The sequence below is a fragment of the Vulpes lagopus genome, chromosome X, assembly GCF_018345385.1.
Source record: "Vulpes lagopus strain Blue_001 chromosome X, ASM1834538v1, whole genome shotgun sequence".
Taxonomy (NCBI): domain Eukaryota; kingdom Metazoa; phylum Chordata; class Mammalia; order Carnivora; family Canidae; genus Vulpes; species Vulpes lagopus.
In genome coordinates this window covers 40,519,165-40,539,699 of record NC_054848.1, presented here as the reverse complement: position 1 = coordinate 40,539,699, position 20,535 = coordinate 40,519,165, and the positions used below count along the sequence as shown (strand labels likewise).

Genomic DNA, 20,535 nt, shown 5'->3' with positions numbered 1-20,535 from the left:
AGAAAAAAATCACAGTATACATTCATGTATCTAAAAGGAAAAAGGGGCACCTGGGTGCCTCAGTCCACTGAGCAACTGGTTCTTGATTTCCACTCAGGTCATGATCTCAGGGTCTTGGGATTAAGACCTGCACCTGGCTCTGTGCTCAGCCTGGAGTCTGCTTGTTCCTCTCCCTCTGCTTCTCCCCTCCCACTGTGAACACACGTGCGAGATCTCTCTCTCTCTCTCTAATAAATAAATAAAATCTTAATAAAAGGAGAAAGATTGACATATGCAATTCTGACTAACCTGAACATTGTTAATAAAAGCTAACCACAAAATCATTTTTTACAAAGTAATGAGTCAAAGGGCAACTGAGACTACACTAAATTTTAAAAAAATAATAAAAGCACTTTAGTTTTAGCCTAAGATTTCAAAATAAAAAGCTAAAATAAAAATCAAATACACAAGCTTCTCTATGGCAGCCAGTTCAAGATTAAAGAGCATTGTTAGAAATACTAAGGCTGAGGAAATGACTCTTAAAAACTGTCCACTAAATAACTTTGATAAGTGCAAACTTCTTGTACACCAGAAAGCACAGTATTTTTCATTCCTACACAATAAAATGATGCTATCAAATATATATATAAGAGGACAATAAATATACCATGCAACCCAAGAAGGATCTGAAAAACAAGGAAGAAAGATGCAGCTCAGAATTCTGCAAAAAGCTTCGCATTAAAAAAAAAAAAAAAAAAAAAAAAAAAAGCTTCGCATTGCTTACACTTGGAGAACTTAGTTTATATGAATAACATTCCTGTGACTGAAAGTCATGCAGGGAGGTCTATGAAATCGTAACATGAATACAAACTTTACTCCAAAGTATTCATGGGTGAAGATATGTTGCATTAAGCAAGGACGTAACTGTTCTTAACGTTTATTTAAAAATCTTTTTGGGGATCCCTGGGTGGCTCAGCGGTTTAGCATCTATCTGACTTTGGCCCAGGGCATGAAGTCCCGTGGCGGGCTCCCAGCATGGAGCCTGCTTCTTCCCCTGCCCGTGTCTCTGCCTCTCTCTTTATCATGAATAAACAAATAAAATCTTTAAAAAAGTCTTTTCGTTTAGAAAAGAAAAATACTTGACAAGTGTATCAAAGTATTTTACTAAGCACAAATGCAGAACTATGTAGAAAGAGGAAACATGATGAAATTTATGACTAACTGTGTTTTGTGCAACACCAGTGGACGTCCCAAAGCTTTCTCTTTTCTGGCTATATACAAAAGTAAAATAAAGGGCGTTTTCATTCATTGAAAACAATAGTCACATATTGCCTAGTTTATGCTGGTTATTGTCACCATACAGTCTTGACATACGTCCCAACACTGATTCAATTTTCATTATTCCTTCTGTACAACTGGAAGAGGAGGAAAAGCAAAGCCGTACGTTCGACAGTCCACTTCGGAACTGCGAGAATTCAGGAGTGGAATATACCATCAGGCACCAAAGAGATTCAACGGCTAGGGCAGACAAAAGAGAGAACAGCCACAGACGAACATGAGCCGCGAAAAAGCTGAGAATCGGTCCCACGTGTAACTCGAGGAGTGGACCAAACCCCTCTTGGGCGCTGCCGGTGAAATGAGCAGATTTGAGACTGGGGCATTCACGGCTCTCCTTCCTCCCCTAGAGTCCACCCTCGGACTGCAGGGAAAGCCCCCGGGGCTCTGACCCTAAGCTCTAAGGCCCCTTCCAGCGCTTCACAGTTCCCCTTGGCGCCCTCTCCAGCGCTGTATCTCATCGCACCCCAAAAAGTCATTCCCCCCGACTTCGACTACTCGCGCTGAGAAAGGAGAGAGCGCGCGAGCGCTGCAGCTGCCGGGTCGGCCCGGGCCGCAAGGGACCCTCGTCGAGCGGCTCTCGAGAGGGCTGAGCCCGGCGGCCACCGGACTTGCGTTACCTTCTCGCGCTGGTCCCAGCTGTACTGCTTCGGCCGCTCCCCCTCGCCCTCGGGCTGCGACTCCTTCTCAGCCTTCCGCCTGTTGGAAAAGAAGCACCCCATGGTCCCTGCTTGCGGACCGCCACCCCTCGCCGGCCCGCTCTTTCAGGCACCTCTTGGGGAGTGTGGCGTGAACCCCAGGCGCCCGGGCCCCGCAGCTCTCCGGACCCCGCCCCGCGAAATCGCCCGGCAGTCCCCAGCCCGGGTCAGCCCGCCAGGCCCAACACCCCTTCTCTTTTTCCTCTCAGTCGCCCAGACGACCCATCTCAGCCAATGACCACTCAGCGCCCAGTGAGCCAATCAAAGCCCCGCGAGCAGCCCTGCGCGACCTATGAAGGGAGGTCGACGTAGGCACACAACCAATCCCCTGCCCGCTCCGGCGCCAGCCCCCAGGGGCGGGCCCTCGGGCTCCGGCGCACGCACCGCTGGCCCCGCCCCCGGCCCCGCCCCGCGCCGCCGGGGACTCTCTGGGGCTCCCCAGCCCTTGAGAGTCAGGCTTCTGCAGCCTTGTCTTTTTGCCCTTGGTTCTCAGTTTCTAAGTTCTAAGCGCGCGAAGGATCCCTAATTGAACATTAAGCTTCAGTTTTATGATGCAAGTGGTGAGGGAACAGTAGTTGCGGCTGACACAGGAAGAGGCCCTGAAATTCGTGATTTGCCCTTCCTGCCCCGTCCCCATCAACCCCAACATCTTCTGGCTAGTGACGCTCCCTCCGAAACTTCCCCCAGCCACACTCCCTTTTGCCTTCTCTTCTGGGCTTTCTTAATTCTTGTACGTCTCACTCTAAAATTGCACGAGTACTTAGTAAAATAATTGTGTATTCTCTCCCTATTAGAAATGTGAATTTCTTGAGGCCAGAAGGCCTCTCTTTAAGAGCACGTAACCTTTCCACAAAAAAAAAAAAAAAAAAAAAAATAGCACGTACCTTTGAATTCCCTAGGTCTGGCTCAGCTCCGTGCTAGGTGCTCGATAAAACGTTTGTTAAATGCATTCATGAATGAATGCATGCTAGTAAAGGAAGTGTTTATAACCTTTTCTATATTCCTTATCAAACAAAGTGACTAGAGTGTGTATATGGTGAGGGGGCGGGGGGAGTTACATAGCAAAGGGGTTCTTGCGCAATTTATAGCTTAGTGGAGGATTGCCAGATGAACAGTCAACTCTGAGCAAGTGGTATAGACTTTGTCTGAAGGGTTTTTTTTTTATTGGAGTTCGATTTGCCAACATATAGTGAAGGTATTAAATATATATATATATATATATATATATATATATATATATATACTCTATGAAAATTTGTTACACTTGGGCCAAGTTTACTACAATACACATGTATTGCTTATGTGACAATAAAAAAAAGACCACCTGGGTGGCTCAGTTGGTAAAGCCTGGGACTCTTGATTTTGGCTCAGGTCATGATCTCATGGTGGTGAGAAGGAGGCCCACCCCCACCCCGGGTGGGGCTCTGCTGGGGTGGAGCCTGCTTAAGATTCTCTCTCTCCTTCTCCCTCTGTCCCACCCCCTCCCAAAGGCAAGTTGTTGCTTAAATTCTCTGTACAGTATTTTGACATCTTAGTAGGACACCAAATGTGAATCAGGTCAAGTTTAAATTTGGTTATCTTTTTACTTTCCCACGCTTATTCACATCTAGCATATGTCCTAAATGAGTCTCTGACTTAACTTGAGCATTAAGAATGTTCTCTTTTTCACTTCCTGTCTTTTGTTGCCCAATCAGGAAGAAAAGTACATGTGTTCAAGTATTAGAAATTACTGAAAATTTAAGTTCCAGATCTTAGGCAATAGGGTCTTTACCCTATACATACATACATACTTTTTCTTCTTCCAGCTGAGATGAAAGGTCTATGGGAGGATGTTTTGGATAAGACCCTTAGATATTTTATAGTCATAGAATGTTAACATTGTGACCACCGTGTAGTGGTGGGAAACAGGTCTACAGAGATTAAGGGATGAATCCATAATCACAATGAGAGTGGTTGATCAGGGACTAGAAAAACCCAGAGCCTGTATTGTTCAATGCTCCCTCCTACCCTGAATGCATTCCTTTCTGATTCGTCTGAAATAAAAAAGTAAAGAAATATGTCTTTAGGCCTTCTGATGCCTAGGGGAGCTCTGTCCCACAGTGATGCTCTTCCACTTAATGAACAAACAAAAAAATTAATTTTAGAGAAACAATACCTAAAACGCTTATAGTTTTGAAGTACTCATTAATGAGAAACTCAAACCTAAAACAAAAATCTAGATCCAACAGTGATCTTTTCAGGGACCCTAAGGAAAGGGCAGATAAAGTCCCCATTCTGTTAAATCCCATCCCACCATCACCCCCGACAAAAAATAAAATAATTAAATTAAAATTTAAAAACTGAGGACTAGAAAGCCAAGGAACAGAGCAGGTACTAGAGCTGTCATGCTCTTTCTTTCTCTCTAGCTTACTCTTTCTTTTCTGCTCCTCTCTCTTTTTTCCCTCCCTACCCATCATGGATTCTCATCACCACTTTCGTGTGTGTGTGTGTGTGTGTGTGTGTGTGCGTGTGCAAACCAGCTCTCTTTACATATCCATCAGCATGCACTATATACGTGGCTGAGAACAGCTATCCCACTCTGGTTCCTTACGGCTTTTCTGTCCAAGTATGCCACAATCTCTTTATATCTTAGTTCAGATTCTCAAGGAAGAGAACCACATAAATTGCTGGCCAATCAACAATAGAATGGTTCTCCATCGGTCAAGTGTACACCCTTGGTCTAACGGCTGCAGCTGCAAGGATGAATTTCATATTACAAACATGGGTGGGGAGCAGGTCCTACAAAGGAAGCATGTGCTGGCAGTCCCAACTCCAAAACGTCCAGACAGAAATGGGTTGTTCCTTCTGCCTGTACCCTTCCTGCTACTTACACTCTTTTGACTTCTGTTCTGTAGAATGCTGCCCTTCATATTCAGCTTAATAGATATGTTCAGCTAAGTTGAGTTGCGGAGTTTGTACCTGGCCACAGGTTCTCAAGAAATTCTGGGTCTTGACCACAGAAGTGGCATAGTTACTTCTCAGAAGACAGACATGAAGAGGTATATATATATATATATATATATATATATATATATATATATATATATAATGAATAAGTCAATTACCCCAACAACAGCAGCTGGAAAAGTCCCTATTCTTGAGTTGACCTGACACATGCTTGCTCACTCTGCACTCAATGAAGGACACACTTGATAAATGAAGGAGAAGGGAGAGGAGGAGTATTTCAGTTATTTATTGCTGCATAACAAATCACCTGAAACATAATAGCTTAAACAACAGTTTCTTTACTTTGCTCACAAATCTGAAATTAAGGCAGGGCTCTATGGGGACAACTGAACTTCTATGCTAACATGCAGAGTCTCAGCTGAGAGGACTGCCAGAAACCACACTATGTGAAATCTCAAGGCCTCTCCACATGATCTCTCCATCTAAAGACTCCAAGAGACAAAGACAGAAGTTGCAAGGCCTCTTAAGATTTAGTCTCAGATATCATGCAATATGTCTTCCACTAGACTCTATTGGTCACATGGGGATGGCCCTAATTCATTAAGGGAGGGCACTGAACAAGGGAATGTATACTGGAAGGCACAGATCTTTGGGGTGTCATCTCAGAGGCTGGCCACCACAACGGAGTCAACTCAGTCATTAGTCTTACATATGTACCAAAGAAGATGATTGGAAGGTTAAAAAAATTGCACAGGCATATAACTGTTATTTTCTTAGTTTTCTGAACCAAAATTCTTCTCATTCTTTAGCTTTTAGGCACTTCTTACTGATTTTTTTACTACCTTATTGACCAGTTCTAATTATTTCTAAAAGCATCAAAAATTGTGTGTAATCAGGTTATAAAGACTGTGTTTTTCTGACTGCTCTTAGCATTGGATATCTTATTCACTGTTGTTGGCAAAATTCTCGATGTAAGCCAAGTAAAAAATATTCAAATGTTAGTACAGAAGGATAACAGGGGAAACAGACTTCTAACTCAGTTTGGGGTGGGGAGGGTGGAAGAGTAGAGAAAGACTTCTCAGAAGTGAATGGATTTAGCAGCATAAAATAAAAATAATTCCAGTAACTTTTTACAGCAAAGCAATTCCAATGGAAACTATTTTAAAAAATAGCTTCTGGACTAAAAAAATTTTTTTCTGGTGGAATTTCCATTTTCTAAATATCTATTTCAATACTTTTCAGAAGGGAGAAACTATGATAAAACTCAGAGCTAATTAGAGTATGTTAGTTCATGAAATTTGTTTTTCTTCTTGAGATTTTATTAACAAAAGAGAACTGCTTGCTATTTCACCCAAGCTAAATGAGAGATATTTTCTAGTTTTCTCTACACATGGAGACAAAAAAATAAGTCTTTTTAAAAAAATTAGTCTGAATCTGACATCTAGAAGGTTCCAACCCCCATAATTGCTACTCATCGACATTTGTATACTATAAAAATTATTTCAAAATACTGAAAAAGAAAGATTTGGGCAAGATAACCGATGCCACAAGGCAAAGTTTTAGTAAAAGGATATTTGATAACATTTCCTAAATCTTACACAAGAAAATGGCTATTATCACAGAGATGGCCAATAGCTAGGCAAGCCTGACATTTCCTGGGACTTTGAAGAGTAGTGTTTCTTTCCAGCTTCTCTCCCTCTTCCTTTCCCAGTGCCTGACAAAAGTGGAGAAAAGTCAATGTTCATTCTAGACAAAAATCTTCCCTAAGAGTTGCTCTGCTGGTTTCGTATGATGCCCACCTTCTCACCTCTCTACCACAAACACCAAGCTGCATAGTACATTCTAAGACCAGGATAAGAAAGTGAACCAGAGAGGAAAACATCTTTTTGGGACTTCTTTCACATGCTCACTAATTCTCGTGGTGCCAAGGATGATATCTAATAACAGTTCACTCTAAGACAGGATTAGTAGGGTTTGAAGTTTATACAATTTGGATTGGGTCCTTTTTTATTTTTTTATTTTGGGGGGTCCTTTTTTAAATTGAGATATAATTGGCATACAACGTTATATTAATTTCAAGTGTACAATGCAGTGATTCGATATTTGTATATATTGAGAAATAATCACGACAATAAATCTACTTAACATCTTACTATATTTAGTTATGGAATTTTTTATTCTGATGATGAAAACTTTTAAGATCTACTCTCTTAGCAACTTCCATATATGCAATACAATATTATTAACTTTAGTCGCCATGCTGTACATCTCCAGAACTTATTTATTTTATAACCGGAAGTTTGTACCTTTCAACTACCTTCACTCATTTTGCCCACCACTTACTCTCACCAACCTCTGGCAACCATCCGTCTTTTCTTTGTATATATGAACCTGATTTTTGGTTTTTGTTTGTTTGTTTGCATTGATTCCATATATAAGTGAGATCATGTGGTATTTGTCTTTCTCTATGTGATTTATTTCACTTAGCATAATGCCATCAAGTTCCATCCATGTTGTCACAAATGTCAAGATTTCATTCTTTTTTTATGGCTGAATAATATTCATAACCCCACGGTGTGTGTGTGTGTGTGTGTGTACATCTTCTTCTTCATCCATTCGTCCACTGATGAACACTTTGGATGCATCCATATATTGGCTATTGTAAATAATGTTTCAGTGAACAAGAGGGTGCATATATCTTTTCAAGTTAGTGTTTTCATTTTCTTCATTTTCATTTTCTTCAGATAAATACCCACATGTGCCATTGCTGGATCACTTGGTAGTTCTATTTTTAATTTTTGGAGGAACCTCCATACTGTTTTCCATACCAGCTGCACCAATTTACATTGGGCTGGGTCCTTTTAAACTTTTTTTTTTTATTTACTTATGATAGTCATATATATAGAGAGAGGCAGAGACAAGGCAGAGATAAAGGCAGAGGGAGAAGCAGGCTCCATGCACCGGAAGCCCGACATGGGATTCGATCCCGGGTCTCCAGGATCGCGTCCTGGGCCAAAGGCAGGCGCCAAACCGCTGCGCCACCCAGGGATCCCGGGCTGGGTCCTTTTAAAGAGAAATAATACAAAATTATGAATAGCAAATTGTTAGGGCCCTTTCTGGGGTATGTATAGGACCTGTACAAATGAAGAGCTCTACAGTTTGTTTCATTAATTATACTATAAGCTGCCTGTCCAGAGGTATTAGGGATATTATTTCTTGGTGAGTCAGGATCTAAGTTTGCACATACTACATATCTTTCATATCCTAGTTGGCTTCAGAATATATATTTGTCAGCACATTATACAAAGGACTAAGAAGACCATACTTCCCCAGCAGTTATGTATCTGCCACAAGTTATGAAAACCCTCAGTGGGAGAAGAGAAGTCAACCAGTGCAGGCTGATGAAAGCCAACCAAAAATCAGCCACTAGAGTCAGATATTCAAAGAACAAAATTCCTAATGCAAACTACACTGATCTGTTAACAATCCCCCAAGATAACTACATAACCAGACATTCAGACAACCAGAAGTACCAATTTGGTCAAACTCTTAAAAACTTTCCAGTTAGGATGATCTTGACATTTGTATGTGGGCCTGGTGTTTCGATTCTAAATTGGTAGGACTACAAATTTTTCTTTTTTTTTCCAAACTGTTCATCAGACCGATGCTTACAGTTCCTGTTGAGGCAGTGTAAACTCTTATCAAACCTATCACATTGTCTTTTCTTGCGAGCTGAAATAAATTCAGTTCCCATATCTCTTGCCCAGTTTTTTATTTTAACAATGGTAACATTCAATTTTATAGTCATGTGCCCTATTGCCTCCTCATTGATAAAGAAACTCTTCCTTGAAAAGGGTCCTACCAGGGGTGTGTGGGTGGCTCAGTCAGTTAAGCATCTATCTTTGGCTCGGGTCATGATCTCAGGGTCCTGAGACTGAGCTGGTCAGGCTCCCTGCTTCTCTCTCTCTCTCCCTTGCCTGTCCTCCCTGCTCATTCTCTCTCTCTCTCTCTCTCTCTCTCTCTCTCTCTCTCTCTCCCTCCCTCCCTCAAATAAATAAATGAAATGTTTTGTTAAAAAAGAAAAGGATATTACCAGAGTGTAATTTTTGCAATATTAAAAACCCAATTCCTATACCAATTGGCAGTGACCCAATGTCCAATAGTTACTTAATTTATTAGTGAGGAAGTCCAAAGGTCAACAAGTTGGTTCAGAGAGGATATGAGAAGTAGGGCTTTATATAGTTAGTAAAGAAAAAGGACTATTTAAATAACATTGCTACCATGGATTCAAATCTGGTTAATGCCCTAAATGGAAAAAGACACATGAGCTTTGGGATCTTTCCTACCAAGCAGAAAAAAATCTTCACGATTTATCAGATTTCTAGAAGTCTGCCCTCTAACTTTATAGACTGATCTAGTATCTAAGTACTATTCAGCAGTACACTGGATGCCAAACAAGCTATGTTCTCTTAGAGAGTCAGCTGGGCCTTAGTCAAGCTTATAGGATGGTGCTTCCAGCACAGCATTTTTAAAGAGATTTTATTTATTTATTTATTTACTCATGAGAGAGAGAGAGAGAGAGAGAGAGAGAGAGAGAGAGAGAGAGAGAGAAAGGGAGGCAGAGACATAGGCAGAGAGAGAAGCAGGCTCCATGCAGGGAGCCTGATGTGGGACTCGATCCCAGGACTCCAGGATCCTGCCCTGGGCCAAAAGCAGACGCTCAACCACTGAGCCACCCAGGCATCACCCAGCACAGTATTTAAAGGCCAAGACACCATCTTGCTTATTTCCAGATTTTATCTCATTTTTCTTAACATTACTCCAGGGCAGAGTGATTGCTGCTAGTCTCCAGGAATCATGATTGAAATCACGAGATTTGAAGTTTGGCATTAGTATGTCCCTCAAGAATTCTGGTCTGGTGATGAATGGGTGGGTGGCTCAGTGGTTGAGCATCTGCCTTTGGCTCAGGTCATGATCCCGGGGTCCTCAGATTGAGTCCCCCATCGGGCTCCCCACAGGGAGCCTGCTTCTCTCTCTTACCTATGTCTCTGCTTCTCTTTGTGTCTCATTCATGAATAAATAAATAAAATCCTTGAAAAAAAAAAGAATTCTGATCTGGAATTTGAAGCCTTGTCAGTTCTCTTCTTTGGGTTTTAGGGTTGCAAAAGAATGTTTCTTCATGATTCGTTTTTTTAACCTCTTGGTCCAAGAGTATACCACCACATTAGCCAAACTGAGCAACTGGTGATGGAGCAAGTGGGAAAATCTTAGGCTAGATAAGGTTGAATTGTGTCCCTTCCAAAGTCAGATGTTGAAGTCCTAACCTCCAGTACCTCAAGATGTAATCTTATTTGGAGGTAGAGTCTTTGCGGAGGTCATCAAGTTGAAGTAAGGTCATCAGAGTGGGCCCTAATCCAATAGGAGTATTGTTCTCATAAGAAGGGGAAATTTGAATGCAGCCACTCATAGAGGGAAGCTGTTGTGAAGAAACAAAAGGAGCAGGCAGTCACCTAAGCAGCCAAAGACAGTGGTCTGGGCAGATCCTTCCCTTATGGCCCTAAGAGGCAACCAACCCTGCCAACACCTTGATCTGAGACTTCCAGCTTCCAGAACCATGAGACAATTAATCTCTGTTGTTTAAGCAACCCCCTCCCCCAAGCCACCCCCAGTCTGTGGTAATTTGTTATGGCAGCCTTAGGCTGATTGTGGGAGTTTCTTTTCTGCAGTCATGTGGAATGATGATCTGATTTTGTTTGGGCTTGTGATCAGAATGCAACATCTCCCTGTATGAGAGGTTTAGGACGTAGTTATCAACAGGAGTCATGGGATTGTGCTCTCAGCTTCTGAAGTCCTGTCTCACTCCATTTACAATGAAAAGTGTTCCAGCTAGCGCATTAGCTGTGCTAGTTAAATGTGCCATCCTCCATCAAGATAAGTCCTAACGAAAAAGTAAATAAATAAAAAATAAATTAAAAAAAAAGATAAGTCCTAACGTTCTCCGTGCAGACTAAAGCCCCAGGAATGTCACTGAGAATGCTAGAGGCCTTTGTGGGGCCACTGGACATGAGGCAGTACTCGATTGTGGCTCCAAGCACCTGCTCTTTGGGCCATACTGTGGCTCAAAGCCACAGAAAGATCTGAGGAGGCTCAAGAGGTGCTGATCCATAACAATGAGGATCACTTTGGCCAACAAAATAATGGCCGGAGATGCAGAGTTTTCATTGATCTTCTTGTACATAGCGAACACAGTGGTGTGTTTATTTTATTTTTTTTAAAAGATTTTATTTATTTACTCATGAGAGACACAGGCAGAGGGAGAAATAGGCTCCCCGCAGGGAACCTGATATGGGACTCTATCCCAGGACCCTGGAATCACGACCTGAGCTGAAGGCAGACACTCAACCACTGAGCTACCCAGGCATACTGACAGTGGCATATTTAAACATAATGAGGTTTTCTCTAAACCTCATTAAAAAAAAAAAAGGTATGGTACACACACACACACACACACACACACAGAGGAATATTACTCAGCTGTGAGAAAGCACTTGCCTTATCATATCCTGGGTGCTGATAGCTAAGAGGCTTTCTGCCTTAGAACAGCGCTGCAGGCTATAAAACCACTTAGCTGCAGTCTAGAATACTCTCTGGAGAAACAGTGTCTTATCACTTGTGCTCCAGTCATTTGGTCTCTTTTGTTTCAGGGCTGCCCAGCTCACTGGCCATGGGGAGCCACTGGCACCTTTGGTTACCCTCTTCATTGTCTTTGTGAGTAAAGAACTGAATCTAAAAAGGGCTTGTTATTTCTTGACCCACAGAATCTGTCCCTTCTGGCTTTGCTTTGTGCTTGACGTGTAATTCACCTGCTATCCAACCAGAGACAAAGGCTGGGGTCTTGGGGAAAAGAGGAAACATGGAAAAGGTCTACCTGGGGCAAATCAAAGCATGTCTTCCAACTCCCAAATCACAGCACCCTCATTTTCTTTCCCCAAACTTACCTCCACTCACATTCCTTTAACATTTTCATAGACGTGGTATTGGATTAAAATGAACAGAAAATAAATGGGCAAAGGACATAAGTAAGCAATTCACAATCATGGAAATGCAGAGAAACATTAAATATTTAAAATATTTTAAAATAATGAAAATATGAAGATTAAACAAAATTTAATTAGCAAAGTGCTGGGAAGAGTATGGTGTGGGGCAAGTATCACCTTTCTAGAAAGCAAATTGTCATGATATAAAAAGAGCTTTAAAAAGGTCTATTTCCTGGTGGCTCAAAGGGTTACCCATCCCAGGATCCAATACCCCCCCCCCCCCCCCCCCCCCCCCCCCCCCCGCATCTGGCTCCCTGCTCAGCGGCGTGTCTGCTGCTCCCTCTCCTTCTGCCCCTCCCCCCCCACTCATGCCCTCTCTGTCTCAAATAAATAAGTAAATAAATCTATTTTCTTTGATCCAGTAACTTTATCAGAATCTAATGTGAGGAAATAACCAGAAATGGGGATAAATATTTACGAACAAAAGTTTTTTACTGTGATTATTTTCAGCAATAATTAAAAATAAATACACAAAATATTCAGTAAATTGTGATTGTTGGGAAATGAGGACATAGGCACTTAATGCAAGCATCTATTTATTCATTTGTTTGTTTTATTTTTTTTTACATAGGGTCCACGCCCAGTGCGGAGCCCAATGTGGGGCTCGAACTCATGACCCTGAGACCAAGACCCAAGCTGAGACCAAGAGTCAGAGGCTTAACTGACTAAGCAACCCAGGTGCTCCCAGGAAAGCATTTAAAATCATGTTAACAAAAATTTTTAAAGTGTGTGTGAGAAAATACATAAAATGTGGTAAAAATTGAACACAAGTGGCATATTGATATGAAAAAAATCAATGAAAAATTTATATAGGCATAGAAAAATGTCCAAGGAACTATGTTAAAATATTAACTGGTTGTCTGTGGATGGTGGGGATGTAGTGATTATTATTTTATTGTCTGTATTTTCCAGAGAAAAAAGGGTACATATTCTAGGCATAACCTGTTTCACCAAATTGGGTCAAAAGTCACATATTCTAAAAAAATTTCAGTTATTCTCTTTCCTCAGTCCTTATAAGCAGGCACTCCAGTATACTACCCCATAGGGGCCCCCAATCCAGCTCCCACCCTTCCAAGAATCCTGAGGCTTACTCAGAGCAAAGGGCATCAGTCCTGTGTTAAAAAAAACCCAGGTAGAAATCATAACAATTTTGAAACTAGGTAGAGAAATAATTAAGAACTATCACCTATTGAACCCTTAACGTGCCAAACACAATTCCAACTTATTAAGTCATTGAATCTTCCGAGGCGCCTGGGTGGTTCAGTCTGTTAAGCATCTGCCTTCTGCTCAGGAGTCCTGTGATCGAGCCCACCTTGGGCTCCCTGCTCAGCAGTGAGTCTGTTTCTCCCTCTCCCTCTGCATGCCACTCCTCCTGCTTGTGCTCTCTCTCTCTCTGTCAAACAAATAAAATATTTTTTAAAAATAAATAAATTGTGGGATCCCTGGGTGGCGCAGCGGTTTGGCGCCTGCCTTTGGCCCGGGGCGCGATCCTGGAGACCCGGGATCGAGTCCCACGTCGGGCTCCCGGTGCATGGAGCCTGCTTCTCCCTCTGCCTGTGTCTCTGCCTCTGTGTGTGTGTGTGTGACTATCATAAATTAAAAAATAATAAATAAATAAATAAATAAATAAATAAATAAATAAATAAATAAATTGTAGTATCTTCCTAAGGGCTCTACGAGGAAGGATTCTAACTATCCTTGTTTGCAGATGAGGACATCAAAGCACAGAGAACAACTTGCCCCAGGTTACATAGTAAGTGGCTCAGCTGAGCTTTGAACTCTGGCCAGAGGGCTCTGAGCTTGCTCTAAACCAATATATAGGATGCATCCCGCAAGAACTGAAGTGGGATCCATTCCCTGCTGCTCTTGCTTCCAAAGTGCACCCCCACCCCCAGTGGCTTCTGAAGTCTGGTTCTGCCTAAGCTAAGATACTCATGTTTGGATGGGTCCCCTTACAGGTCTTAGTGATATCCCTTCTACAGGCCCAAAGGTCACCACTCCATGGTTCACATTCACATGTGAGCAACTCTCCCCAGCAGAACACCACACCAGTGAGCTTCATCCTCGCAGAGCTTTCTTTATCCTATAGGTCCGGGCTTGGGATTCATTTCAATTTCTCCTTTCTTCCCAGTGAGTTACTTCCCGGGATCATTGGTGTCCTTTCCCACAAGTTAATCTTTTTTTTTAAGACTTTATTTATTTATTCATGAGAGACAAAGAGACAGAGGCAGAGACATAGAGAGAGAAGCAGGCTCCGTGCTGGGAGCCTGATACGGGACTCAGTCCCAGGACCTTGGGATCACACCCAGAGCTGAAGGCAGATGCTTAACTGCTGAGCCACCCAGGCATCCCTCCCACAAGTTATTCTTAATTGGAATCACCCAGGGCCCGAGTAACAAGCTTCTATAACCATCTGTCTTAGGGAGCCAAAGCTGAATTTGATCCACACACCAAGAAGTATTAAGAGGGTGCTAACTTTGGCAAGCTACAAAGAGATACCTTGCACCGTTGCCTCAGTGTAAGGGGCAGCTTCTATGACTCTCCCCAACCCTAGCATAATGTAGGGAGATTGCTGGTCTTGAGTCAAGATGTGTAGGAGGACGTTTTTGACATACCTTTATATAAAATAAACACTCTTGCTAGGTGTTATGGCCTGAATTATGTCCTCCTAAAATTCTTTAAAAGATTTTATTTATCATTTGAGAGAGAGAGAGAGAGAGAGAGAGAGAGAGAGAGAGAAAGCATGAGTGGGGAGGAGAGGGAGAAGCAGGTTCCCCACTGATCAGGGAGCCTGATCCAGGGCTCGACCCTAGGACCCTGGAACCATGACCTGAGCTGAAGGAAGATGCTCAACTGTCTAACCCACTCAGGGCCTCCCGTCCTCCTAAAATTCTTATGTTGAAGTCCTAACCCCTAACACCTCAGAACGTGACTGTATTTGGAGATAGGGCCATTAGAGAGGTAATTAAGTAAAATGAGGTCATATAACTAGGCCCTAATCCAATATGACTGGCGTCCACATAAGAAGAGATTAGGACACAGACATCCTCCTGCACAGAGGAAAGACCATGTGAAGGCAAGGTGAGAAACTGGCCATGTGCAAGCCTGGGAGAGAGGTCTCAGAAAAAAACCAACACCTCCATCTTGGATCACCAGCCCCCAGAACTGAAAAGAAATGTCTATTGTTTAAGCCACCCAGTTTGTGGTATTCTGTTATGACAGCCTGAGCAGACTGATGCCCAAGGGAGAAGAATGGATGATGATACCGAGCAGATGCCATGCAATCCTGAGGGGCAGGATCGGTAGAAGTAGGAAGAAGACACTGGAACCGGGCAGCGCATGACCGTGTTGCCTCAGAAGCTTCCTTTCCCCCAGCTTCCTGCCTTCCTGTCCTGAGTCTCCAAAGTGGAAGGAGGCAACGAGTGGCCCATGACAGCTAACTGCCTCAACTTGAGTTATCTCACAGATGCTTTTCTCTCACAGTGGTTTTACAGGGTGCGTGCATATACGTGTGTGCGCGCATGTGTGTGTGTCCCCACTTGCCCACGGCACTGTCTCACCTCCACCTCTGCCTTCACAAGTTTAGAGAATCCTTAATTTCTGGGGTATAGAGACCCATTGGTTATTTGTATTTCACACAATTGCAGCATTCACTACAAGACATAAAAGAGAATTCCGCCCTGCTCAGTTTTCTATGCTGAAGTCTGAAAATGATACTGAATTTTTGGTCATCGATCTTGGTTGACTGATTCTGAACGGTACGAAAAGGCAGAGTATGTTAAGAGTCACTGTGTCAAGACCCCAGAAGACTTGAGTTCATCACCGATGAATAGCCACACCCGTCCCAACCTCTCCTAGGGAAGAGGAGCCTCGTCAGCATATCTCAGGCCAGGGCCGGCTGTTCTGGGAATCAGTATTCCGTGCATGAAAGTGCCTCCTGCTTGGCCTCCAGGCGGTTGGCATTGTAGTAATGATGGTAGCCAGAGTTCTCTCATGGGGTGTCCAGGAAAATGCTTGTAAAATCTAGGAAAGAAGTGTATTTTCTCCCTTGGTCTCGCTGTTGGGGTATTGTCACCTAAGGGGGCAGTAAAAGGGAAGAATTGAGTCCAGTAAATACATTCGCCTCTAATAAAAATAATCAAAACTTCAGTTTCTTCCCACATTTCTCTTGGTTGGCTGGAGGTTTAGGGGATACGATCTGACTTGCGCTTCCTTTTCTTACTCCTGGGAACCATACCAAGAGGATATGCCTTTTCTCTGCTCTCCTGGTGCTGAGCCGGCTTGGAAAAAAAGCAGAAGAGACCACGAGTTTAAATATTACCATTAAAATCACAAGAAAAGTTCCTTCATGCATTGTTGATGAGCACAGTCTGGAAGCCTGAGCCTTAGGCTCCTGTTGGAGCTTAGAGTGGAAGGGATCTAAGAGGGCAGGAGGTACAGCCTGTGGCCCTTCATCCCTGTGCTCTGATCTTAACATGCTGAAGCTATTTTCCATATATCCGCTTCTTTCTGACTACCTGTTTGTCTCCCCAATCTACATCTTTTCAGTACCCATAATTCTGTTTTGTCATCTTTATTGAGGTGTAGTTGGACATATTAACATAGCATAAGTTGGAGGTGTGCAATGTGATGACTTGATAAGCATTTATATTTGATACGCGTATATACTGCAAAGGGTTTGTTTACCACGATAGGGCTAGTTAACACATAATTGTGTTATCTAACACAATTACCATTTGGTTGTTATGTCGAGACCACTAAAGCTCTACTCTCGGGACTCCTGGGTGGCTCAGCGGTTTAGCACCTGCCTTCGGCTCAGGGTGTGGTCCTAGAGTCCTGGGATCAAGTCTCACATCAGACTTCCCGCATGAAGCCTGCTTCTCCATCTGCCTGTGTCTCTGCCTCTCTCTCTGTGTCTCTCATGAATAAATAAATTTAAAAAAATTTTTTTAAAAAGCTCTACTCTCATAGCAAGTGTCAAGTATGCAATATTGTTTTTTTTTGTGGAATCTTTTTTTTATAAATTTATTTTTTATTGGTGTTCAATTTGCCAACATATAGAATAACACCCAGTGCTCATCCTGTCAAGTGCCCACCTCAGTGCCTGTCACCCAGTCACCCCCACACCCCGCCCTCCTCCCCTTCCACCACCCCTAGTTCGTTTCCCAGAGTTAGGAGTCTTTCATGTTCTGTCTCCCTTTCTGATATTTCCCACTTAGTTTTTCTCCTTTCCCCTTTATTCCCTTCCACTATTTTTTATATTCCCCAAATGAATGAGACCATATAATGTTTGTCCTTCTCCGATTGACTCATTTCACTCAGCATAATACCCTCCAGTTCCATCCATGTTGAAGCAAATGATGGGTATTTGTCGTTTCTAATGGCTGAGGAATATTCCATTGTATACATAAACCACAGCTTCTTTATCCATTCATCTTTTGATGGACACCGAGGCTCCTTCCACAGGTTGACTATTGTGGACATTGCTGCTAGAAACATCAAACATCGGGGTGCAGGTGTCCCGGCGTTTCATTGCATCTGTATCTTTGGGGTAAATCCCCAGCAGTGAAATTGCTGGGTCGTAGGGCAGCTTTATTTTTAACTCTTTGAGGAACCTCCACACAGTTTTCCTGAGTGGCTGCACCAGTTCACATTCCCACCAACAGTGCAAGAGGGTTCCCTTTTCTCCACATCCTCTCCAACATTTGTGGTTTCCTGCCTTGTTAATTTTCCCCGTTCTCACTGGTGTGAGGTGGTATCTCATTGTGGTTTTGATTTGTATTTCCCTGATGGCAAGTGATGCGGAGCATTTTCTCATGTGCTTGTTGGCCATGTCTATGTCTCCCTCTGTGAGGTTTCTGTTCATGTCTTTTGCCCATTTCATGATTGGATTGTTTGATTCTTTGGTGTTGAGTTTAATAAGTTCTTTATAGATCTTGGAAACTAGCCCTTTATCTGATACGTCATTTGCAAATATCTTCTCCCATTCTGTAGGTTGTCTTTGAGTTTTGTTGACTGTATCCTTTGCTGTGCAAAAGCTTTTTATCCTGATGAAGTAGCAATAGTTCATTTTTGCTTTTGTTTCTCTTGCCTTCGTGGATGTATCTTGCAAGAAGTTACTGTGGCCAAGTTCAAAAAAGGTATTGCCTGTGTTCTCCTCTAGGATTTTGATGGAATCTTGTCTCACATTTAGATCTTTCATCCATTTTGAGTTTATCTTTGTGTATGGTGCAAGAGAGTGGTCTAGTTTCATTCTTCTGCATGTGGATGTCCAATTTTCCCAGCACCATTTATTGAAGACACTGTCTTTCTTCCAGTGGATAGTCTTTACTCCTTTGTCGAATATTAGTTGACCATAAAGTTGAGGGTCCACTTCTGGATTCTCTATTCTGTTCCATTGATCTATGTGTCTGTTTTTGTGCCAGTACCACACTGTCTTGATGACCACAGCTTTGTAGTACAACCTGAAATCTGTCATTGTGATGCCCCCAGCTATGGTTTTCTTTTTTAAAATTCCCCTGGCTATTCGGGGTCTTTTCTGATTCCACACAAATCTTAAAATAATTTGTTCCAACTCACTGAAGAAAGTCCATGGTATTTTGATACGGATTGCATTGAATGTGTAAATTGCCCTGGGTAACATTAATATTTTCACAATATTAGTTCTTCCAATCCACGAGCATGGAATATTTTTCCATCTCTTTGTGTCTTCCTCAATTTCCTTCAGAAGTGTTCTATAGTTTTTAGGGTATAGATCCTTTACCTCTTTGGTTAGGTTTATTCCTAGGTATCTTATGCTTTTGGGTGCAATTGTCAATGGGATTGACTCCATAATTTCTCTTTCTTCAGTCTCATTGTTAGTGTATAGAAATGCCACTGACTTCTGGGCATTGATTTTGTATCCTGCCACACTGCCGAATTGCTGTATGAGTTCTAGCAATCTTGGGGTGGAGTCTTTTGGGTTTTCTATGACAATACTGTATTGTTAACTATAGTCACCACACTGTACGTTAGATCTGCAGAACTTTTTCATGTTATGTGGGCATCTTTTCCTTTCTTTTTAAAAAGATTTTATTTATTTATTCATGAGAGACACAGAGACACAGGCAGAGACACAGGCAGAGGGAGAGGCAGGCTCCCTACAGTGAACCTGATGGGGGACTCGATCCCAGGACCCCAGGATCATGATCTGAGCTGAAGGTAGATGCTCAAGCACTGAGCCACCCAGGTGCCTGCATCTTTTCATTACTTTCTTTTTCATTGCTGCAGGGAATTGCCATTCATAGCTTTCTTTACTCATAGTTTCCGTTCTCTCATCAGAGCCACCAACTGCCCGATTATTCTGTTATTTCCAAGTTCAATTTCTCAGAGTGGAATATGACCTGTCTAATCTTTTGGTAAGCAAAATCCTAGATTGCTGGCCTGGCTATGGACTTGTTGCTTTTGGGCCAGATGAGTCCCTGACCTTCAGTTTAAACATATGTGGCTAGCGGGCCATCATAGGGCCTCCTGGTGCATGGATAAGGGCTGTCCCTTGAGTAGGAGCTGTGGGTGGGGCTCATGGTTACAAAGTCCCATGCCTTCTGCCATTTGATGAATTGACTGGCTTAGTTACTATTTATCTTCTGTCACATGAATATCTTATAGATATGGCTGTCCTTGGCTTTAATCAAATGTCTTACTCATTTTGAAACCTCTTGAAAGGTTAAGAATGAATAGGGACTGTAACTGGCTTATCTGCAGGGCTAGGAAATGTTCTCATTGGCTCCAGATGTGACTTTGTTGAAGAGGAGTCTCACATAACAACCAAGTAATATGCCAAAGCTTTGGTATGGACAGCAGAGTGCTTCTTTCCGGGTCTATGGACCTCCATCTCTGTTCGTCTAGGGTGTACTTTTCCACCACAGGTAAAATCTGTAAGTGTTCCCTGGTATTACAAGTTTGTAGTTAAAGATAGGTAGTAAAATGTCGGACCAGGTGTCAAAAGAGCTTGACAATTGGGATGCCTGGGTGGCTCAGCGGTTGAGCGTTTTGCCTTTGGCGCAGGGTGTGATCCTGGGGTCTAGGGATCGAGTCCTTTATTGGGCTCCCTGTAGGGAGCCTGCCTCTCCCTCTGCCTATGTCTCTGCCTCTCTCTTTGTGTCTCCCATGAATAAATAAAATCTTTTTTTTTAAGGGCTTGACAATTACAGGAATAGTAATTTAGGTTTTTGTTTTTGTTTTTTTGACGAAGAAGTCATCTAACTTCAGGTCTTAGACAGAATATATTAACAGAATAATTATTGAGTATCTACTATACACCAGGTACCAGGCGCTGGGGATATATTAGTGAACAAAACAGACAGCTTCTGGGTCTCATGGAATTTACATCCTAGTGCCATAAACAAATATGAATCATGTCAGATGGGGATAAGTGCTGCAGTAAATAGCCTTCAAGGCTAGCCATTGTCACCATTGGTTCCTTCCCTCTCTGCACCTGC

The 20,535-nt window shown here is 42.5% G+C and overlaps 1 protein-coding gene across 1 annotated transcript in view; it reads right to left on the bottom strand.

The window, feature by feature from the left end:
* RP2 (RP2 activator of ARL3 GTPase) overlaps nt 1-2,208 on the bottom strand; it is a 56,772-nt gene extending 54,564 nt beyond the window's left edge. Inside the window, exon 1 of the mRNA XM_041742112.1 lies at nt 1,935-2,208. Within this exon, the coding sequence (XP_041598046.1) occupies nt 1,935-2,036 (102 nt within the window). The 5' untranslated portion in view covers nt 2,037-2,208. The remainder of the gene's footprint in view (nt 1-1,934) is intronic.
* Nucleotides 2,209-20,535: the final 18,327 nt, after the last annotated feature.